Source organism: Centruroides vittatus, unplaced genomic scaffold (assembly GCF_030686945.1).
Source record: "Centruroides vittatus isolate TY-2023 unplaced genomic scaffold, ASM3068694v2 contig_817, whole genome shotgun sequence".
Classification (NCBI taxonomy): Eukaryota; Metazoa; Arthropoda; class Arachnida; order Scorpiones; family Buthidae; genus Centruroides; species Centruroides vittatus.
Window position 1 is genome coordinate 2,868,602 of NW_027122532.1, and position 22,109 is coordinate 2,890,710.

Sequence of the window (22,109 nt, forward strand, 5' to 3'; positions counted from 1 at the left end):
ACTGAACAGTGCTCCCCGGGGCCATCATACTCCTGCGAAAACATCGGAGAACTTTTCTCGTGGACCTTCGCATTCGAAAAGGGGCCCAGAAGACTCGAACACCGTCGCTGATAAAAGTGTATCGTAGTTGTAAGCACCTTTTGTTATATAAACGCCGTAAACGGGTTAAGAACGAAAGTCTGTCTCTGAGGGTTTTTTATTTTCTCCCACACGTTGGTCGCGACCGCGCGACTATCCTGGCTAACGCAGTCGTTCGGCAAACCTCACACTGGTGTCAGCAAGCGGGATTTTTCTGATTGTTTTTTCAACAATTGCAAACAATTTCAGTTCCACAATAATTGTTGAGGCAGCCGAGAGAAAAGTGGGAACCATGGAAACAGAGACAGGCTCTCCAGCGCCGACTCGCGACTTAGGAAGCGGCTCACTTAGCGCCCTTTCAGTTTTTAGTGGGATGATACCTACGTACTCGGAAGACGCGGGGCGCGTAACAGATTTTTTTGATACGTTAGGAGAAGTCGCAGGATTAGCAGGTTGGACCCCTAGACAATGTTTAAGCATTGCTAAGTGTAAACTGACAGGGATAGCGAGAGATTTTGCGTGGCGCGACCTCCAAATAAAGGAAGTAACGGAGTACGCAAGCTTTAAACGCTTAATGATAAGTATATTTGACCGAGAACCATATTCTATTAGGGTACAGAAATTGCACGCGTGTACGCAACGCAAAGACGAAAGAGTTCAAGAATTCGCCGTTAGGTTACAAACGTTAGTTAGCGCTATAATTGTAGATCGAACCGGGACAAACGAGCAAGAAAATGCCGTTATCAAACGGTGTCAGCAACAGGAATTGGACGAGAAGCTCCCCATTCAATTCTTGCACGGCTTAAATGAAAAAATGAAACGTAACGTAATGACCCATGACCCAGTTACATTTTCGGAAGCTTTAAAAATAGCGATAAGAGATGAAACAATTGAGCAATTGACTAACAAACAGCGGAATTATATAGGAAACGTAGAGGAGTCGACAGAGGATTCCCCAACGAAAGCCGACGAGACAAAACCCCATAAGGAAGATGCATTAGAAGCGAAAATAAGTCAAATCGCTAAACAGATAGAAACAGTAGGGAAGAGATTAGACAATCGGTCCTCGACAGCGCAAACAACTAGCGCGCGAGGAGGGGAATCCAATCAAAATAAACGAATGCCATCATCCGCGATACGAGAGAGACACGAAGTAGGTAACCCCAATACCTATTCGAGCTCTCAACCAGCCAGTTTCGCGCAGCCGCAGCGCTTACAACAACCGCGTTTTCCTACAAATAACCGATCGTCATTGAATTATTCTGTCCAGATCACTTCTAGACGATACTCGGGATATAATTCACTTCCTTTTAGATCGAATTTCGAATGGGGACCAACAAATTATCGGCAATTTATGCCAAATTGGTTAGAAAGTAGAATTTATGCGTCACCCCCACTACCCGATTGGTATGGAGGAAATACCTTCTCTCCACCCAATCGAGGGGAGTGGAGAGGAAACCCTAACGCTCCAGAATGGCGGGTTCCTGTTATAAATAATCCCTTTTCGTCGCGATATCGGGAACAAATGCCCTTCTATCGATAGATAGAAGGGCATTTGTTCAGTATAGACAGATAGGACCTAGGGATGATCAGAACTCTGAATATTTGCCTTTCAACCCGGTGCGTTACGCACAAGGTTGGATCGGAAACAACCCTAATGCCGAACGGGCTTTAGATAATGCGACCGTTCCTAAATATTTAGCGTTGCCCAGTTCGGAGGGAAGCCTTCGGCAAGCAAATAATGTATCACAGGAGTTAAATAAGGATAGTGTAAGGTTTAATCGTGACGGAAGTAGAATAACTTCGGTGAAAGCGAAAGAACAGCGTCGAGATTTAGAGCAAATAGTAGATTATCCGCGCGAAGCTACTCGTTTATCGGGTGTTGAAGAATCTAAATTAATAGATGAAGATTTACCCCCTTGCACTTTAGTTTGTGAAATCGAGAATAAAAGAGCGAAATTAACAATAGACACAGGCGCGGCAGTTTCTTTGATATCAAAAGATTTATTTTCGAACTTACGCAGTTAAAGAAAGCTGAAACCGGAGAGGTAGAGTCACTTAGTGTCACAGGACACACAATAGAGACGATCGGAAAATTCGATTTAGCGTTTAGAATCGGGCAATTGAATTTTAGACACGATTGTTATGTAGTGGAGCCCAAAATAACAGAGCCTAATGACGGGATCCTAGGTAGAGACGTGATTGAGAAATACGATCTTACGATTTCGATAAAAAACGCGAAGCTTATTTTCCCTACCGGTAACGAAGTTACGTTCTGGGGATTAGCGAACTTTCATAATAACGTTAACAACCCACGTAACATAAGTAAGAACGATAGCGAGTTTGCAATGGTAGAAAGACAAAAGAACGGAAGGATAGTTTATATCAAAGGGATTTAACCCGAACAAACGGTAATAGAAAGAATAGCAAAATGGGAAATAAGAAAAAACAAAAAAGGAATCGCACGCGAACAAAACAACCAAAGAAAGGAATTAAGATAGGCACATTTTTCACAGCAGAAAACGAAAAACAAAACGAAACGTCGCGATCGTATGTTAAATCAACGCAATGCTTTTCCCGGACGCTCAGAAAAGCACAAGCTAATGCGGGCGCATTAAGTCGAGTACCTGTAGCCCAAATACCGGTAAACGAGATGCGCCCAATATATAGTAAAGCTCAGATTCGGGAACAACAATCGGAGGACCCTTTTTGTAAGGAAATTAGACGACGCCTAACAGAAAACCTATCCCCGCAGGAACAGGGTCTGAACACAGATGGTAGCGAGTTTTATTTAGACGCAGATCAAACCTTATATCATAGAAAGACAAACCCGGAAAGAAACGAAACTTGGGGCAGATTAGTCATCCCTAAAATTATGGTCGAATACGTTTTGAAGTTGTTCCACGATATTCCAAGTTCGGGACACTTGGGCGCAAAGAAGCCGAGAAAAAAATTACAGACGCAGTTTTATTGGCCCGAAATGAACAAAGACGTCATACATCATTGCCAGACGTGTCAGGAATGTAGTTTGCGACGACGTCGTCTACACGGACATCAAGCCCCCTTACAAACATTCCCTAAAATCACAAAGGTATTTGAGAGAACAGCTTTAGACATTCAAGGTCCTTTTCCTACCTCTAATAATGGCAACAAATATCTCTTAGTTTTCGTAGATCACTTTTCTAGATGGGCAGCAGCGGTGCCATTACCAGACGTTACTGCTAAAACCGTCGCCAAAGCGTTCGTTACGCGGGTGATCTTACGACATTCGGTACCCAAACAATTATTGACTGATAGAGGTGCAAATTTTACTTCGAAAATGATGCGAGAAGTTTGGAATCGCCTACACGTAGAAAGACTTCTCACCACTGCATATCACCCACGATGCAACGGTATGGTGGAACGATTAAACAAAACCTTAATAGATATTCTGATCAGGGCCGGATTAAGCCTCTAGCGGGCCCTAGACAAAATTTAAATTGGGGCCCCATTTAAATAAGTTGCTTCTAAACAAATCTTATATGATGTGACATTAGCGTAGCTAGCATGGGTGACACTCGGTGTGGATATCGCGGTGTCACCCCAAGTCACACCGTAGTGTCACCCTTTTTAACTCTTATAAAACACTATTGAATTGTAATGTCTTCGCACTCGAGCAACTCGAACGCTATACCGAAGATGCGATGTCGCGACGTATAAGTTTAGATTTAGAAAATAAATCATAACCATATATCAGGAATATTTCTAGATGGTGCGAGAGATCTCGTAGCGTACATTACTTCTGACGCGGAGCTTAGTAGGAATTCTTAAATACAGCCTTTTGTGTCCTATCGAATTTCTTAAATAATTTCAACCCGTTTTGAAACAGAGAAATCTTCTGCACTGAAGCCGGGCCCCTCCAAGTTACGGGCCCTAGACATTTGTCTACTTTGCCTATTCGATAATCCGGCCCTGATTTTGACGCATTGTGTAGATAAAGACCAGCGCGATTGGGATGAAATAGTTCCTTACGCCCTTTTCGCGTATAACACCACCGTTCATTCCAGTACAAACGAGACACCATATTATTTGTTATACGGAAGAGATCCAATTTATCCATTTGATGTCGTAACCGAACCCAACCGACCGAGTTACGATATTAGCGAAAATTATGCAAGCGAACTGAGGGCGAGACAAGCCTTAGCACACAAGCTGGCCCAAGAGCATGCAGAAAAAGCCGCGCTGGATAGAAATGCGTATCAACAGCGAAGGAACAAGCCCTACAAATTTTCTATGGGCGACAGAGTTTTCGTAACGGAAGTAACGGTCCCATCGGGATTGAAGCGAAAACTAGCCCCGAGATGGCAAGGACCCTATCGGATAGTAGCGGAGACGAGTCCGGTCGACTTTATTGTCCAGCATGTGCACAACGGGAAAAGGATGCACACTCACGCGAACCGGATGAAACCCGCTCTGGCGCGTATGGAATTCGGATCTTTTGCGACGGACGAACCTAAGTCCGAAGCAAAGGCTACCGAGTCATCCGCCTCGGAACAACTGTCGCCTACATCTAGAGATCCGTGGGACGAATTTATTTTAGAATCAATTCAGCCGGGCCAACTAGACACAACAGAAACGCTAGCAGTCAACCAACAGACATCCACCGCACAACCTTTACATAATTATGCTCTTAGAAGTCGGGGATGTGTACACGAATATCCATGGGTTCTTCCGACCTCGTCAAAAATCACACTACCGATTGACGCGGTGGGAACAGACGCGGAAGTAACAAGGGCTTTACCGCAAGGCCAGGGTCACGAGCGCTTGCCGACACCTACACCTATTGGACTCTTCAAAGATTGTAAATGGTAATCTCTTTCGCCCAGGCAAAAAGGGATTATCGTGAGGAAAAGGAGTCATTGGCAACTAGTACATAAACGGAAGTTTTGTTTAGAGCAAAAAAAAAAAGAATAACACGGGATTTTTATTTTTATGTCGCGAACCCAGAACTATTAGTTATGTCAACTTTGTAAACCTTGAATATGAAATTTTCTGTGTACACCAGCGTTTTACGAGTTTAAAATTGTCGCGAGAGAAACACGAGCGCAAATATCTGCCGTAGATTGAGTAATTTATATAATCGGAATGTGGGGAAAATTTTTCCCTCCCATTTTTAAACGCGTGCAAAACAACTGTCAGTCACAATCGGAGCAACCATCAAAAGAACCAATTCGGAAGAACATGACGATATTCGAAAAAGGAGAAGTTGATATCGTCATCAGAAAAAGTTCAAAAAACTTCGAACTTTCAACAGAATTGTAGTCAGAATCCAAAGAAATCGTCACCTTCGAATTACATGACCTCGATTAATGGTAATCTGCATTACCACTGATGACAGATAACTGCCTCTTGTTCAGAAGACTGACATCTAGAAAACAGGTAAATGTCTGCGGATAAAATGGAGAATCCACAAACTTCCACTGTCTGTGCAGACATCCCATCATACTCATACGATTCAGAACGGAAATGGAGTAGTCCACTCCAAACGTCCAAAAAAGGAAGAAAAAATTTTTTGTTGGAAAACTTCGAGAGAAAGGAAGAAAAACACACCTACGGATGACACGTGATCTTCTGACTCTACATGTCCACGTGCGTCGGAAGTAGCTTCTGTAAGGTCGCCGACTTCCGGGGGAAAACAGTTAATCACGCGTCGGGAAAGCCTAGGGTCGAAATCGTAAGTGGGTGGTGGCGGTAGGAGACAAAGATGACAAGTGTCTTACACAAAACCGTTTATTCTAACTACTAAGTTAACTTACATATTATTGAGGTACAACACGATCTAGATCGTTAGGGCAATGTAGATATGGTGACGTTGGGAACGTTCCTAGGTCGTTTTCGGAGAGACAGTCTTCTTGTGGCGCTGATGAATGAAGGGATGTGGTCCCGTTGTAGAGGAGGAGGAGTTCTGTCGGCCTCTATAGACGGCAACCCCTTTTCCGGGATCTTCGGACAGTCTTGACTGGTGCAGACTCAACTAAAGAGGAACCGCCTGTCTGGAGAACCGCCACACTTCTTCCAAGAATGTCCGAAGGAGGATCGACCCTTCACCTTGCGACTCGGGAGTTTTATAAGATTTCTCCCCCCCGAATCTCACCCTTTTGATTGGTTCTGTTCCTTCTCTCCCTCATCCCGATTGGTCATTTCGTTGTTTCTATGCGAAACCCGAGACCGATCTGGGTCGGGAGAGTTCCGAGAGGTGTTGACGGAGTCTTTGAAGTTCGTGCTCGTATTTTACGCCGTTATGACCCTCTCTCTGACGTTTTGTCCTCGAGCGGTCTGCCAGACGTTTCTGTGGCCATTTACCCCCCTTTGTTTCTCACTCCCGACACTTGTTTGCGGTGGATGTCTGTCGGTTGACATCCCCTCGGTCGTTCGTCATCGTGTCGCGTTTGTTCTAAGATAAGTTTTAGGAAAGTTTCTTTCGTGTCTGGTTTACATCACCAACACGTGTTCCTGACCCGAGTCGACTCTCGAAATTTCCCGACTTCGGAACTTTATAATTATTCACCATTTTTACGCGTTTTTGCGACCCTTACACTTCTACATTTTGCATGTGACAGACAGATTGAACTAAGTATCGAATCCCTGTTTGTGTTCCTAAGAACCTGAAAAGGAACGCGAACATATTCGATTTTAAAACCCCTTTTTTGGCTTTTTCGGAAATGGAAATGGAACATGGTGATTGTTATGAATTGCTCAGTCTACAAAACATAAAATGTTCGCGTATCGACAAATGTAATTTAAATGTTCAAATCGGATTCAATACAACACCAAATGTTCGTAAACGTTGCACAAAAAGTAAAAAAATAAAAAAAAATGTAGCATAGAACTTAAATGTAAAGGTTAAAATTGTCGGAAAAATGTATACTTTGTTAAAAATTTGTTATTCGCGATTGTTATTTGATCATTTGTAGAAACCTTTGGATATAGTCATGTGATGTCACGCGAAACCAAACGTGCGCGAGAAAAGCCACCGGAGAAGGAACTGACAGCGTACAACGCTCTCAGCTAAAATGTCGCTACTCCACAGCGACATTTCAGCCGAGAAGCGCCTGTGAAGCTTCGGAAATGGGTCTAGAATTTGTGCAAAAAAGAAAAGAAATTTTTTTATTGTTTTTGAATAGAAGCGAATAATAATAATTATTATTATTATAAATTAATGTTGTAAAAAACCCATCAACAAGTTAAAAAAAGGGAAAACGAAAAATGAATATTTTATGTCCATGAAAGGGCATGTCTGTGGAAATATCCGAGAAATTAGGACTTCTCGGGTTGAAACAATAGGTGAATTTGAGTACTGCGATCGAACATCTTCGATAGGAATCGAATTGTCGGTCGATGTCGACTCATCCAACGATCGGGGTTCCGATCTCGTTACAATTCGTAACGAAGGGGGGACCAATTGGAGAGAGGGAGTCAGTCGGCATCGACCTATCAAAATGTTCGATCTGGGACTCAAGAAAAACTTATAAAAACCGACAAAGAAAAGGGATGTGACGTTCTCTCGGTTATTAGTTCTTAGTTTTGGAGTGCTTCGCTCTTGGATTTTCGTCGCTGTTCGACAACGAAAAGTTGATCGACGTTTTGGGATAGATTTTCGCCATCTCATCCCAGCAAGTATCGTACAGGTACCGCCGCCGAAAAATCATCCCTGCGCCCCGAGGCCCACGTTCTCCTCCTCATCTTAGCAAGAAGAAGAGAAACCGACCGTCGAATTGACTGAACATTTTTTAATCAGACTGATTCACCCCACGGATAGGCTTTGCGCCAAAGGAAAAGAGTAGTTGCAAGCGCCATTTTTTATACTTAATAAAAGGTTTGCGATGGAAGACCTGTCTCCGTGAATTTTTCCACAATGATTGTGATTTTTTTCGCGACCTCCCTCCCCCAAAAAATAAAATAAAGATATATAAATATTTTGCAATATACATATGAAATACAATGAAAATATACATATATATTGAAGATATATACACATTTGCAAAAAGAATAATGGGGTACTACCACAGTTCACTCTTGTGTTACAATGGAACAGAGACAACCGAATACACCGAAAAGCAACAACACTACACTAGTTCACACTACAATCGGTGTTGCTGAATCGTTGTCTCGCTGCACCAGAAGTGACACAAAGTGCAACTCACGAAACCTACAACACAAAGCATGCCATTTTCAAACTCTCACAAATTATTTTCAATATTTTGCATTAAAATCTCGTGACCCCAAGATTTCGCTAAGCGACCCCAAATGGAGTCGCGACCCATAGTTTAAGAAGTCCTGGTATATACAGTAAGACTCCGCTTAACGCTGCCTCGCTTAACGCTGATTCAATACAACGCGGTCTGTTTGACGCCTAAAAAACGTTCAAAATTGACGCCGATTCAAAATAACGCGGTTTTCAACGTTTCATATATAATACGATATTCCCAAACACGAACCAATCAGCAAAAGGTGGCAATTCGTCGTAGCGCTGTATTTCCCTTAAATATATGTTTGTTTTATGCAATTTTGGAAAAAATATAACATCACGGATGCCACAGGAAATATCGGTTTCGCTTGGCAAGAATTAACTGAGAAACGCATGAACGAAATGTGCAAGAAGTTATGGCTGGAGGTATCCAAGAATTCTCATCGAGAAGAGCCTGTCGCTGTATCGTTAGATTGACAAGATTGTCAACTTAATCGATACAGGAGATGTAGACGATCAGGATGTTGGGGAGGTACTGCAGGTTTCAGGTAAGAGCCTTACCAACGACGACTTCAAGAACTGGCAGAACAAGGAATTCGTGTAGAACTGCAAAATAGAGATTCTGAAGACGAAGAACCAAAAAATTTCTCTACAGTTTTCCTTAGTAAAAGGTTGGTAACGGTAACCGAAATCGTTGATCAAATTGTAGCGAACGATCCAGATTTTGATAGGAGTGCCAAAGCAAAACGAGGCATTTTGGATGCGATCTTCCGCTGCCGACATTTTCTTAAGGAAAGAAAAAGAAAGCGACCAATGAAACTACACGACTTCATCGCAAAAAACAAGAATTTTAGAAGAGTCGGGACCTTCGTCACAAAAAATTAACTTTACATTTCTGTGCGCATATGTTTATGTGTTATTTAACATATATTATTATTCAAAAATTTATAGAAAAATAACTTAAAATTGTAGTAAAATTGCTTATTTTTTGGTCGCGTGTTCCTCCGTCCCTATTTACTCTATGTTAAAATGGTCTCGTTTAACGCTGTTTCGCTTAGCGCTTTGTTGTCTAGGAACGCATCCCCCGCGTTAAGCGGGGTCTTACTGTATGTCTGCATATTCACTCAATTTTAGTTTATATGAAATTTCATAATATTATCCCATGAAATTATATTCTAAATAAATCAAAGATTCATTCTTTGCTTTATTTCACTATTTTTCTATACAAAATTTCATTATTTCAGTGACATTTTGGATAGTTAATAGTAGTGAAATTCTACCGAAAATTACTTAACAAAATTTATTTTTCATTCTTACTATTTATTTTATATAATCCTCTAAATACAGAGACCGGAAGATTTCATTTTTAATTCTAATTTACAACGAAACAATTGAAATTTCATCTCACAATTGAGAGGAACGATTGTCTATAGGAACGGGTGTAGCGGGAGTTATTATTATTTCAGGATTTTTTAAGTGAAATGAAGGAGATGAAAGAGGAGGATGAGATGAAGGAATGGCGTCTGGAAGATTGTTTCGAGTCCGAGTTAAATTTTTCTTAATAAGCATTTCGATTTTTTTAAATGGTTGCTCGAAAGTGACACTAAACAAGTAGGACAAACACAAGGTAATTACCAAAGTTGCCAGGTATATATAAACCTGAAATTTAAATAAAAAGAATTATTTAAATAATAATTTAACATACATTAATTATTCATTTTGAAATTTATTATCATAGAGGGAGGATTTGGTATTTTTATTATGCTAATGTTATTATGGATGGAGTCCATATCAATGAAAATCGAACCCAGATCCTAGTGTTGGAAGTTCCTTACAACCTCCTGTTACTGATCCGACTAATGCAGTAGAAATTGTACATTAAGAATGTTAACCTTTGACCCGATATAACTGAAAGATATCATCAATGGTTCGTGACGTATGAAGTTACGTAATAAGAGTGTTTTAAGGTAAATTAAAGGTAAATTTTCAATTTTATGCGTAATATTCTTAGAAATGTGTTTATATATTGGTAACATCCAGCCTAATACATTACAAAGACCATTGATAAATAAGTAATTAGTGCAAAGAGACACTTTCATAGTAGTTAATGATCATAATTTCAGATTAAAGTTGTCAAATATATATCGGACCAACCTATATCTGCTTTTTTAAAATAATAATTTGGCAAAATAAAAACTGAAAATTTGTATCATCACTAATATCATGAGCACTGCACTAGAGGAACCAACAGAATTAACTGCTTTGCACTAGAGCAGGGATGGCGAACCTATGGCACGCGTGCCCAGTGGCACGTAAGAGAAATCATCTGGCACATAATGTATCATATGATTTCTGTCTTTTTCAATCATCCTTTCTGTTTATCCCCTGATCATCATTTCTTTCAATCAGACTTTTTACATTTATTCGAATTAAAGCGTATTCGTTTAATTTCTTTAAATACTATTCGAAGTCTAAGACTTTGGCACGCATTAACATCTTTAAAGCTAAGTATGCTTACAATATGGCATGCGGACTCAAAAAGGTTCGCCATTCCTGCACTAGAGGAATCTGGGTTCAAATCATAATTAGAATACATTCTAACCATTCTTGGCGGTCTTCTATAGAGTTTTAATGGAAAATAAGGTAAGTTAGTGGTAATAAAAAATATAAAAGTTGTTTATGGCAAATTAATTACACTAATATTACTAAATACTTACTTGTTCTACGTGACCCATGTATATTACGGCTCTACTTCGAGCTGTAGAATAATACAAAACTAACGGATGAATCAAATATATTAAGAACACCATTCTATCCAAGGGTATGAATCCTTTCCACGATAGAAATTTAGAAATGATTCCTGAGTATCCGAAAAAATAACTCATTTATCCTAAAGCGTGTCAAACATTTACAAGGACATTGCAAGACAGATACTGACAGTACTGTACTTACCACCGCATCCGATTACGCAAGAATACAATATCCAAAATACCGCAGTGGACCAAATGGGTCTATGTAACGCTGCATACATTACATTCAACGATGTGCTTCTATCCAGTTTCAATAAATAAACACCGTAAAGAACGAACAGTGCACTAGTAGTCGAAATTACCCAAATGATTAATTTTGTAACCTGTTTAAAGAACAAAGTATTGTTTCTGTCAATATTTTAAGGGAAAATTTCCATTTTACTTGCTTACCGGTCTAATGTCCTTGCCGCTATGATTAACTACAGCGTATCCGAGTAACATCCCTATACAATACGAGCTAATATACGTGTAGGGACGCGAATAAATAAGGTTAAAATAAAGTTCCCACGTACTGAAAAAACAAATTATAAATTTACATAATAGCAAATAGTAAATTGTGTATACAGTATCTATGAAATAATATACAGGATGGGTTAAAGTAACCAGGCATTGAGAAACTACTATAATTTTTGGTAATAATAACGCAACAATAATAAAATTTATGTTACATGTACACTAATCAATGGTGTTTTATAGTTCCTTCATCGGTGGTAGGGGCAGACCGAAAGAGTGGGAAAAAAATTGCCGATCGCTTGTGTGTTCTAAAGCGAGCGCGCATTGCTGCAGCTATGAGGTGATGGAAATCAGTGGTTTCTGCGCAGAAGTGATGACGTAATGCAAAGTGACACAATGCTACATCCGTCCGAAAACAATCAAGAATTGTCATTCGAAGCCAAAATGAACACAGGTTTGGTTGCGGAAACACAGAGAAGTGGCCGTCTGTCCAGAACACGATCCGAGGAAAACCTGTTGTCGGTGAATGGTTCCTATACCTACATTGAATTTTTAGGTATATATCAATATTCCCATTTAACAAGATACATATCAAATAATCTTCACCACATTTTCTTTACAAGTGTGGAAATTACTACTAATCTCTTAATGCCTTGTCACTTTTCACCCATCCTGTATTATAAAAGCATTATATACCGACATAATATAAAGCTTTGTATATATCTATATGATTGGCCTAAATCTATATTAAGGACTTTGTTCTTAATATTGATTTAAATAAATCTATAATCTATATAAAAGACTAATTATATTAGTTCACAATATTTTTATCAGTATTTTTGCTAAAAACTAAACAAAAATGTTATTTATGAAAGTTTATACTCACGGAATATCTTGTCCTAATAGAGAAAAATGCGAAGGAAGACGATAAATTGATGTTACTGTTGCCACGACGACGCAACCACTTATAATTACCATAACGGTTAAGGTTATTCCTAATTTCGGGCATCTAATGTTTTCAAATGTGTATAATTAATTTAATATTTAAAATATTAAGAAATATTTTTGAAACAATCATCTTACCTATAAAGAATAATTAATAGAATAAACGTAAGTACAGATATTTGAAGAAGAGTTGCGATAAACCAAGTATGAAACAAGCACTACAAAAAGAAAATATCGTTTATTTATTAAAATATTTTCATAAATTATTTTACTCGTAAAACGTTATTTTGTTAGATTTTGTTGTTTACTTGTATATGGCAAAGCGACACGTGGCCATCTGCCGAGGGGATGCCTCCAGGGAGGACTTTGTATGAGAAACTGGCCCCTGTTCAGATGCTACAAACGCAAAGAAAACCCGAAAATGTAAAAAATCGGTTCCTATTTACCTGTTACCAACGTGGAGAAAATCCGGGAATGTGGGAAACGGCCCTATTAAAGTGTTTCAAACGTGGAGAAACCCGAAAATGTGGAACAGGTGTGAACTGCTGCTCTGAGCGACATTATTTCGAATTCGGGTAGGATACCGAGAAATTTTCGGGATAAGTTAGCCTAACTCTTCCTTTAATTTAATTAAATTGAAAAGATCATATATATCGTGGGTCTGTCCGGGGGAGACTATGAAATCACATATTTCCGTATGGTAAAAACAGGCATGCCAGTTGAAGTGAGGTTAATTGTTTTATAGTCTCGTAAATAAAAACTCTCCCTGATTTTAAGTAAGTAAAATTACATTATTATTATTTTATTGTACTAGGAAAAATGTTTTCTTTCATGTTTAATTAACAATTAGTTTTTGTTAGATCTGATTAATTTGACATCTTGGTTGCAGTTTAACTGGCATGCTAGTCTAAACATTGTAATGTAAATGTAATGTAATGTAAATACAATGTAATGTAAATACATTACTAAACAATGTAAGTTATATGATAAAACCGGACACAGTAGAGATGCTTAATTTCTTTAATTTTTTACGAGAAATGAGAGAATTAAATTTTTTTACTACTGTATTTTTTCCCTTTTTCCGTTCTCTTTAATTTAAAAGTTTAAAAAAATTAGCATCTCTTATCACATATTAAATATTATAACCCAATTACATAGGCTATATGAATGATTTTAACGTTAAATCTACAAGATAAATTATACAATCTACAGAAAACAAAGCACTTCAGTATAAAAATATTATCATGAACGTCCTTTAGTGTTTATATTAATTACTATGAATTTATATAGTAAATAATTCTATCAAATTAACTTACAATCTTTTGTATTGGCCAGAAGTTTTGTACGAAGAGAAGATTGGCCCACCAATTGTTCCTGCAAGCGTCATAAGCTTCTTCGAATGTCTCGTCCCAAAGTGGACCAGAACCGAAAAGGGGTGAAATTATGAGCAAAGCTACGATCATAAACTGAGCAGGTAATATTCTGAAATATAATATTTAAAAGTTTGGAAACGAATATTGATTATTATTATTATTGCTGTTATTTTCATTTGTAACTCACCTCAACATTCTGGAAAAAAAGAATAAAATAGGATTTAGTATTCCTTTATTTTCTTGTAATTTATTCCACGTTGTGTGTACGAGAAGCATACCTCTTAAATTAAACAAAACTAAGATAAACACACAATATTTCAGTTAAGAATGAATGAATAAAGTTCATGTTTAAGAGAAGTACTCCACTATCACAATTCAACTAGAAATGTTAATAACATTGCTAATTCAAACCTCTGAACAACGACCACTGACGGGAACATAAACACGACCGTTATTAGAGATTCGACTGTATCTTGATCAAATTTTCTACGTATATTTATAGAAAACTTGATTTTACGATCAAAACATTTATAGAACTATACATTTATCCTATATTTTGTACACAAACAAGCGGAGTTTTTACACTTTAGGTGTTGATAGTTAAATGTATGCTTGCAAATAACTTAAAATATCATTTACACATCGCAAATAGAGGCTCGGTAAATAAATCACGTGAGTATTTTTCTTACAAATTAAAATATAATGAGCAAAATGGCGTTTGAAAATGAAGACTGTTCTAGTGAAAGCTCTTGTTGTTTCAGTAACTATCACGTCGCACCTTACAGTTTTAAGTTTTTTGTCCTGTTCCCTATAGAAGAATTATAAGTTACATAGTTAAAGTTTAAATCTTTAAACAACGGCCACCGACGAGAACAAAAAAAGCGGCCATTTTTTTTAAGGTAGCCATTGTTAGGTGCTTATTCAGTACGCAAAACTTCCCAAAATGGCCGCTATTTAGAGGCATCCGTTATTAGAGGTTGGACTGTGCATATAAATATTCAAATTAGTATGTAGAACATGTTCCGTAAGCAATCCAAATACTTTTAAGAATAGTTTTTGTGTTCTAATCGCATTTAATCTATCCAAAAGTGTTATTTAAAAGTGTTCAAAAATGAAAGAGATCATCATCAGCAGCATTTTAATTTATTTCCATTGAAATTTGTGATAACGAGTAACTTACGACATGAGAAAGAAAGTATCTAAAGCAACGGTTCCATTTGTAATTGTTTTAAACATTAATTCGTCGACAAATTCAGTTAGACCAGTCAACCTACCTAAAGTTAAATGATAAAATATTATATTACACAGCTAAGATTTCAATAATATGAATTTAATTAAGGAATAATACTTACGATATTTAGAAAAATATAAAATATGTGGGAAGAAGTATGTGTGTCCTAATACAATCCAGAAGGCTGACAGAACTCGACACCCACGAACGGCCGCTAGCGAGCGAATTCTTTGAGAAGTGCGAAACAAATGAATTGTGTTGGTGTACATAGAAAACGTCATCATCAACGTAATCAGCCCACCTGAAAGATTTCACCTCATTTATTGTAAATAAATTAATATTTAAAACATTTCGTGTCCCATCGTCTAATGTTTCGGCTTAGACAAATTGTGAAAAATATATTTATAATTTTTATCTATTATTATTATTTAAATAAATATTAATAAAACTTGAATTATCTTATTCAATAAATTGTACACGAAGAGAATTGTTATCAGCGCCACTATCGGCAGCTAAAATAACTATATAACGGCTTTACTTTAAATTAACCAATAACAAGAGTCTTCGTTTTTTAAATACCTCCCGCTAATTGGTTAATCCTGATGATGTCATGGAGCTAAGGGTCGTCGCGACTACAGCGCCTCGATTTCGGCTAAATTTAGTTTGATTGATGATTTCTCGTTAATGTCAACAACAAAGGTTTCCACTACAGGAATAACAAACGCTCCCTCTTAAATATTTATGGGTGACAAATAGCTAAATAAAATGGTCCCTTTCACATAAAACGAACTGAACATAATCAGCCATTTTGAATTTTTTTATAGTTAACACGTGATAAAATTCGCTTGGAAATGCCAGTTAAAATGAACCAAATTATAAACTTTAATTGGTAAAAAATTAAGTTGCAGTAAATAAATTGTAAAGTTGTGTCGTATAAAGAGTTCTAATTAAAATGAATTTTAAGTTGATCTTTATTAAAATTTTATTTATAGTTATAATTACTTTTAATTAAAAACTTCTTTATCGATAAATAGCTTATTATTTTGTTTCTGTTTGCAAATATAATTAATATAAAGTTAAAGTAAAAGATTAAAATAAATATAGTTCTCATGTAACATATTCTGCAAGATGGCGGATTGTATGGTGTTCAGTTATTAGATCGGATCTATCCAATTCAATAACGAAACGCACTAGACGCTTTCTTGACGTAACTGGTCACGCGCTGGAATTATCTTATTATATCTATTCTAATAAACTAAAAGAAATAACAGCCAATGACGTTAAAGGGCTTAAGAACGAACATGACCAACAGCTACATCCGGGTCTCTTTTTATGATCGTCTGCTTTAGTTTGAAGACGCCATCTTGAATATCTGAAGTAAAAGACGTTTATACATTATAGAATCGTCAGAAATTTGTGATACGATTTATTTATAGTTCATTAACGTAATTTTTCAAGAAATAAGAAAGAATATTAAAAAAACAAGTCAAATTTGTCACCGAAGCAAGTTAACGAAGCAATTATGACTGCCGGTGTGAGTATATTTATTTGCCATTTTGTAGGTTAAATAAACTAATATAATTACATTTTAATCCAAAAATAACTACTTATTGGAAATATTATTATGTAAAGAGAAACAATTTTTAAAATCTGATCTTACAACATTATTAAATTTCATTAAAATGACAGTGAAAATCTCCAGTTTGATTAGACTTTGTGATTAGATAATACAGTGTATTCGAGAAGGCGCCGCCATATTTGATGCTTTTACTATATAGCCTTTACAGTATCCTTTTTTAAAATACTTATTTTAACAAATTCAAACAACAACAGGGAGCAATCTTTAATGTAAAGTAATATAAATTTTCTACAGAAAAAATAGAACAATCAATAAACTAAATATGGCGAATAGGCAGTTCTAATGCGCTATTCTACAGGCTTTTTTACGTGAATTTGGCGTCGTTCTTTAAAATTGTTCATTGTTAAACTGCAGAAATGACATCAAACTGACCTAATGACCCACTAAACAACGCTTTATCTGGTAAATCGGCTTTAATACAGTTTGATAAACAAGCCAATGACACGACCGGTTTCAAATGAGTCTGTATCATTGGTTTGATATATTAAAGTCACTATACCAGGCAACGAGGTCATTATATAAGAAGTAGTATGTATTGAAATTACACCTATAAAATTTCTCCATGTTTAAATAATGCAAATAACAGATAACCTTTGTGGTTCCTAAAGTGGGTGCTACCGCCTCCTTGAGGGCGATAGCAGACTCAAGGGGGCGGTAAGCAGATTGAAAGACATCGTAAAAAAATAGGTACAGTATTTATATATAAGTATGAAATATATACACTAAAAGGGGAGATAGCCCGAAAAGTTTGGAAAATACTGATTTAGACCATAAGTAAGAAATTAATTTCAATTCTTCACACTTTACAAACTTAAGTTCAGGTTGCTGCATTGTTATTTTTATTATAAAAAATGTGTGAGCGAAACAGTAGAGATGGAACACGAAAACTTTATCTTAATGTACATTATTAAATCATAGTACAGAATTTTATACCCTGTTGGTCTATCAATGCCGTATGTTGTACAATGATATCGAGTACTGTACCCAGTATAACCAGTAAACCTAAGCATCCAAAAAGAGATCTGAAAAATATTTTCCGTTGTTTCTCAAAGTAATAATAATTAATAAGCATAAAAGAACGGAAACTCGAAGTATTTACATAAACAAGATCTGAGCCACGTTTGGTCTTACCGCCATCTTTGTATGGCACTTAGCGTTCGAAGTTATACCAAAACTTCTGGTTGCTAGAAATAATTTTTTTAAATAAAATAAATATTAAAGTTCAATTACAATTTTCGTACAAAATAATAAATTAAATTAACGAACCCAAATAAACCACTTGTTTTATGTCACGAGCCGAACATTTGTCGGGAACACACAGTCCTAGACGGAATGCAAATTCGTTTCCCACGTCTGCGTATCTTTGTAAACTTTGCCACAGCTTTGCAATTTGTATATGGAAACGTCTCATAATTTTTTAAACATAATTAAATAAATCGACCGGATGTAAATATTACTTACTGATGTTTTCAGGCCCGTGGAATTTAACTGTTTGAGTTCCGAAAAGAAAAAATTGGGAGGTTTTAGTTCTACCATGCAATATTGACCTCTTAGGATTGTTTTTTCTTTCTTGTTCTTAACATTAATATCGAGGCATTCGTCGTAACCACCGAAAACCGTTAAGGTGCCTTGAAGAATGCTAGCAGGAGGTTTAGCGCTTGCATCCAACACTATGCAAAAAAATATAATATTAATATAAATATTTATTATTTTATATATATTCTTGCATGTATAATACACACGACCCCCTTTATCTTCCCACTCCCTCGACCTTTAACCATCAAAATTTAACGGAATAAATCCCCCTAATACACAAACCTCCCTGCAAAATTTCAGAAATTTTCGACAAAAAGCACAGCAGTTATTAAGCTTCAAAGAGCGTGAACGAAATCGTGCCCTACAAGCACACACTAACATCTATGCATACAAAAAAACCCTCGAAATTTTTGCATTCTCGACGTTTGAAAGGTGTTGTGAGTCCAAAAATGTAAAAATCTGAGAGTTGGTCATTTTTTACCGACTTTTCCTCGGTTATATATAACAGCCAGAAAAGTAATGATAATGGAATAAAATATAATTTTCTTTTTATTTGTATTATTTTATGCATTTTAGACAAATGAACAAATTTCCAGAAAATGGAGGCTCTACGTCGTTCTTAGGTCTTTTCTCTAATAGGAATTGTTCAGACACGTCTGGAAGACTATACTAACGATATCTTTCGTTTCCGTACGATCTACTGCCAGCGCTGTCAATTGGCCATATCATCAACATCGGCCATATTTCCATCACGTACTGTACCTTATTATCTATTGTTTCAATGCTCGTATTATATGTATTTATTACAAAATAATATGATGAAAAGATACTTCTAAAGTCGTCGGGGTGCTTTTTAATACAAAGATTAGTCAGAAATACCATTTTAACACTGTTGTATTAATAGAGAAATTTTAATTATTTATCCAAATTATAATTTTCTATTATTACTAACCTTGGGGCATTATTACTAACATTTACTAACATTACTAACCTTGGGCATTATTACTATTTAACTATGGGCGACATTAAGAACATAGTTTTGCATATTTTGGCGAGAAAGAGAGACTATAATAGAGCTGTATAGTCTTATATTCCCGTGGCGTAAAAAGGACAATGTTTGTTTGTATATAACACGTGGATGCCTCCCAGGAGTACTTTTTATGGAAAATTGGCTCCTATTTAGGTATAAACTCCACGTGGCTAGCCCTTTAGAGAAACACGAACCCACCAGCGTTCAGTGGTTTTATCCATTCGGCCACTGGTGGGCTACGGAAAGGACAGGATAGAAAAACTAAAATTTGCGCTATGCTTCCTATTTACGAATTTTTAAACGAAAATTATAGAGGCACCCGTAGCTTTGGGGTGAGGTCTCTTTCTATACCTTCTACCAGGTAATGGCGGCAATGCTCTCGGTCTATCACGTGCTTTTTTTTGTACAAAGTCAGGTGACAGAGCTGCAATCCTTGCTTCCCTTCTTCAAGAGCGTAGACCCAACACTAACAACAACACTACTTATTTATTTACTTTCTACGAACGAATAGGTTTATAGCCTACTGCCAAAATGAAACAATACCACTTACTGTTTACGGCCCATTCTTTTAACGTTTTCAAATTCGTAAAAAAATGCAGAAGGCTTATGGTACAGGGTTGAGAAACGTTAGATTCGGATACAATTCGAACTGCTAGAGGAAAAATTTGTTCCAATACTGAATTCATCAGTTTCGTAACTTTTCTTTCGAACTCCATTATGTTAGTAGGAACTGTATTGTCTCGAAAGACGTCAGATATAGAAGACTCGGAGTTTTTACACAAAAATAAAACAATAACGACAGACATCCATTTGTACGGTTCCATTTTCAAACTGTTTCTTTCTCAAAGAGAAATTTACAAGGCTATGATTTGGTGTTTTCCTCGAGATTACATCATCGGGGTTTTTCAATGGTAAGACATCCAATAACTAATGAGATTTTTCACAGTAGATTGTTAAATTTTATAATTATACAAGCGTACATATACAATATATATAAATATATTACGAAAGTATATGAATTTATAATTAATTTGTAACTTCATTATACTGCAGACTTATTATTATTATTATTATTTTATTCATCTCGGGTTTTTATATAAGGGAACAATTTTGTTTTTGTCATTTCTCAGCCATTAACCTCTTCTTAACTTTATGTTTAAAATGAAAAATGGCGTGACTTATAACAGATGTGAAGGCAACACGAATAGAAAGTGGAAACGTGTTAATTTGTACGAAAATGTGAATAAAATTTATTCAGAATAACGTTAAATTTTAAAATGTCTAAATCAAAAATCCTAAGGCTACCATTGCAAGAAGAAAATTCTAGCTATAGCTATTAGCTTAGATCACGGTTTCTCAATCTTTAAAAAAGCCTTAAAAGGCTTTTTTCTAATCTTTCGACCTCTCTAAAGGTCCATCGACCCCTTCAATAATATATATATGTTATGTATTTGAACAGTCTTTCTACATAATGTTTAAATGGCATCTTCCTAAATTTATTTGAGAGAAAAATTATGTAAAATTTGTAAACTAGGGCTTCCCAATGGGGTCGATATTGATACGTAGGGGTCAATGTCAACGCCCGTTTGGAAGCCCTGGTCTAGATAAAGAACGACATTAATTTTAACGTTATTTATCTAAACTTTATCCAATTTAAATGCTTAAATGAAAGAGGAATGGAAAGTTTGGGTTTTTTAGGGAATGATATAAATGGTAGAAAATTCTTTGTTAAAAATATTCGATTTAAAAAAAGTTAATTAATTTTACAAAAATATATTTTTAATATTTACATTTTATTTTTAATTTTAATTATTTAAATTCCTAGAGTGATAATAACGTCTCAGTTTATATAATATATATAATAATTAAACGGAAGATTGAAAATATTGAATATTTTTGTGACAAATTCGTACTTTTTAATGAATATTTTCGATTTTTTCACGCAAAATTTAATAAGATAAACAAATTAATTAATTAATTTTTATTATGGCTTTTAAACAAAAATTTGTATTATAATTCCAAGGATTAAAAAACATTTCTTAAAATTATAAATCAAATTTTGTATAAGAAATTAATTACAATAAATTTTTATTTATTTATTCCAATATATGTTATAATATATTACGATCATACATTTAAATATTTTTACTGTATTAAAAAAGAAAAATCCCCAGAGAGAAATTACATACATATACGTGTACAGTACACATCTAAGTTAAATACAGTGCGGTTCAAAAGTCAGTTAACAATTTGACTAATCAGATGTATGTATAAAGGGTCTCCTAAAAAGTAATGCAGGACAATAGCTCAGAAAGAACCGTCTGATTCATGTAAACGATGCTTTGTTTCCTACATCATTGAAGATGGGCTATTAATTGGTGCATCACTAAATTTCTAGCTCCTAAAAATGAGAATCCAAAATTATTTCAGTTCCTATTGCAGATAGAACTACAGTTCCAATTGTAAAGTTGTAAAGCAAGTCGAAATTAGTACAGTTTACATTTTGTTCAATTAAAAAACGATTAAAAAAAAGCGTTGTGTAAGTTTGGCTTCTTTTAGTACTGAGCTGCTTCGCATTGATTTCATTAAATATCTCACAGGATAAAGAGAAGACTGTAATTTGAAGCTTAGCATTTTATTGCACTCAGAGAAGATAAAACGACTTTTCCAGGTCATAAACGTCACTTTATCGCGTTCTACAGCAAAATACAAGCACTTCTATTTAGCAGCACTTTAAAAAATCACTCAAAAATGCCTTCATTAACAGTATTCGTTCAGTTGTTCAGT

General features: G+C 36.0%; 1 protein-coding gene across 1 annotated transcript in view; it reads right to left on the bottom strand.

Moving 5' to 3' along the window:
• LOC136982205 (uncharacterized) overlaps window positions 1-20,179 on the bottom strand; it is a 28,338-nt gene extending 8,159 nt beyond the window's left edge. The window contains exons 1-16 of the mRNA XM_067278640.1: window positions 19,873-20,179; window positions 18,218-18,426; window positions 18,023-18,137; window positions 17,856-17,940; window positions 17,690-17,778; window positions 15,239-15,418; window positions 15,067-15,160; window positions 14,074-14,166; window positions 13,830-13,995; window positions 12,652-12,731; window positions 12,455-12,577; window positions 11,506-11,626; window positions 11,258-11,438; window positions 11,023-11,165; window positions 9,714-9,964; window positions 828-879 (exon numbers count right to left, since the gene is read on the bottom strand). Coding sequence (XP_067134741.1) covers window positions 828-879; window positions 9,714-9,964; window positions 11,023-11,165; window positions 11,258-11,438; window positions 11,506-11,626; window positions 12,455-12,577; window positions 12,652-12,731; window positions 13,830-13,995; window positions 14,074-14,166; window positions 15,067-15,160; window positions 15,239-15,418; window positions 17,690-17,778; window positions 17,856-17,940; window positions 18,023-18,137; window positions 18,218-18,426; window positions 19,873-20,146 — 2,256 coding nt within the window. The 5' untranslated portion in view covers window positions 20,147-20,179. The remainder of the gene's footprint in view (window positions 1-827; window positions 880-9,713; window positions 9,965-11,022; window positions 11,166-11,257; window positions 11,439-11,505; window positions 11,627-12,454; window positions 12,578-12,651; window positions 12,732-13,829; window positions 13,996-14,073; window positions 14,167-15,066; window positions 15,161-15,238; window positions 15,419-17,689; window positions 17,779-17,855; window positions 17,941-18,022; window positions 18,138-18,217; window positions 18,427-19,872) is intronic.
• Between the last annotated feature and the right edge of the window lie 1,930 nt (window positions 20,180-22,109).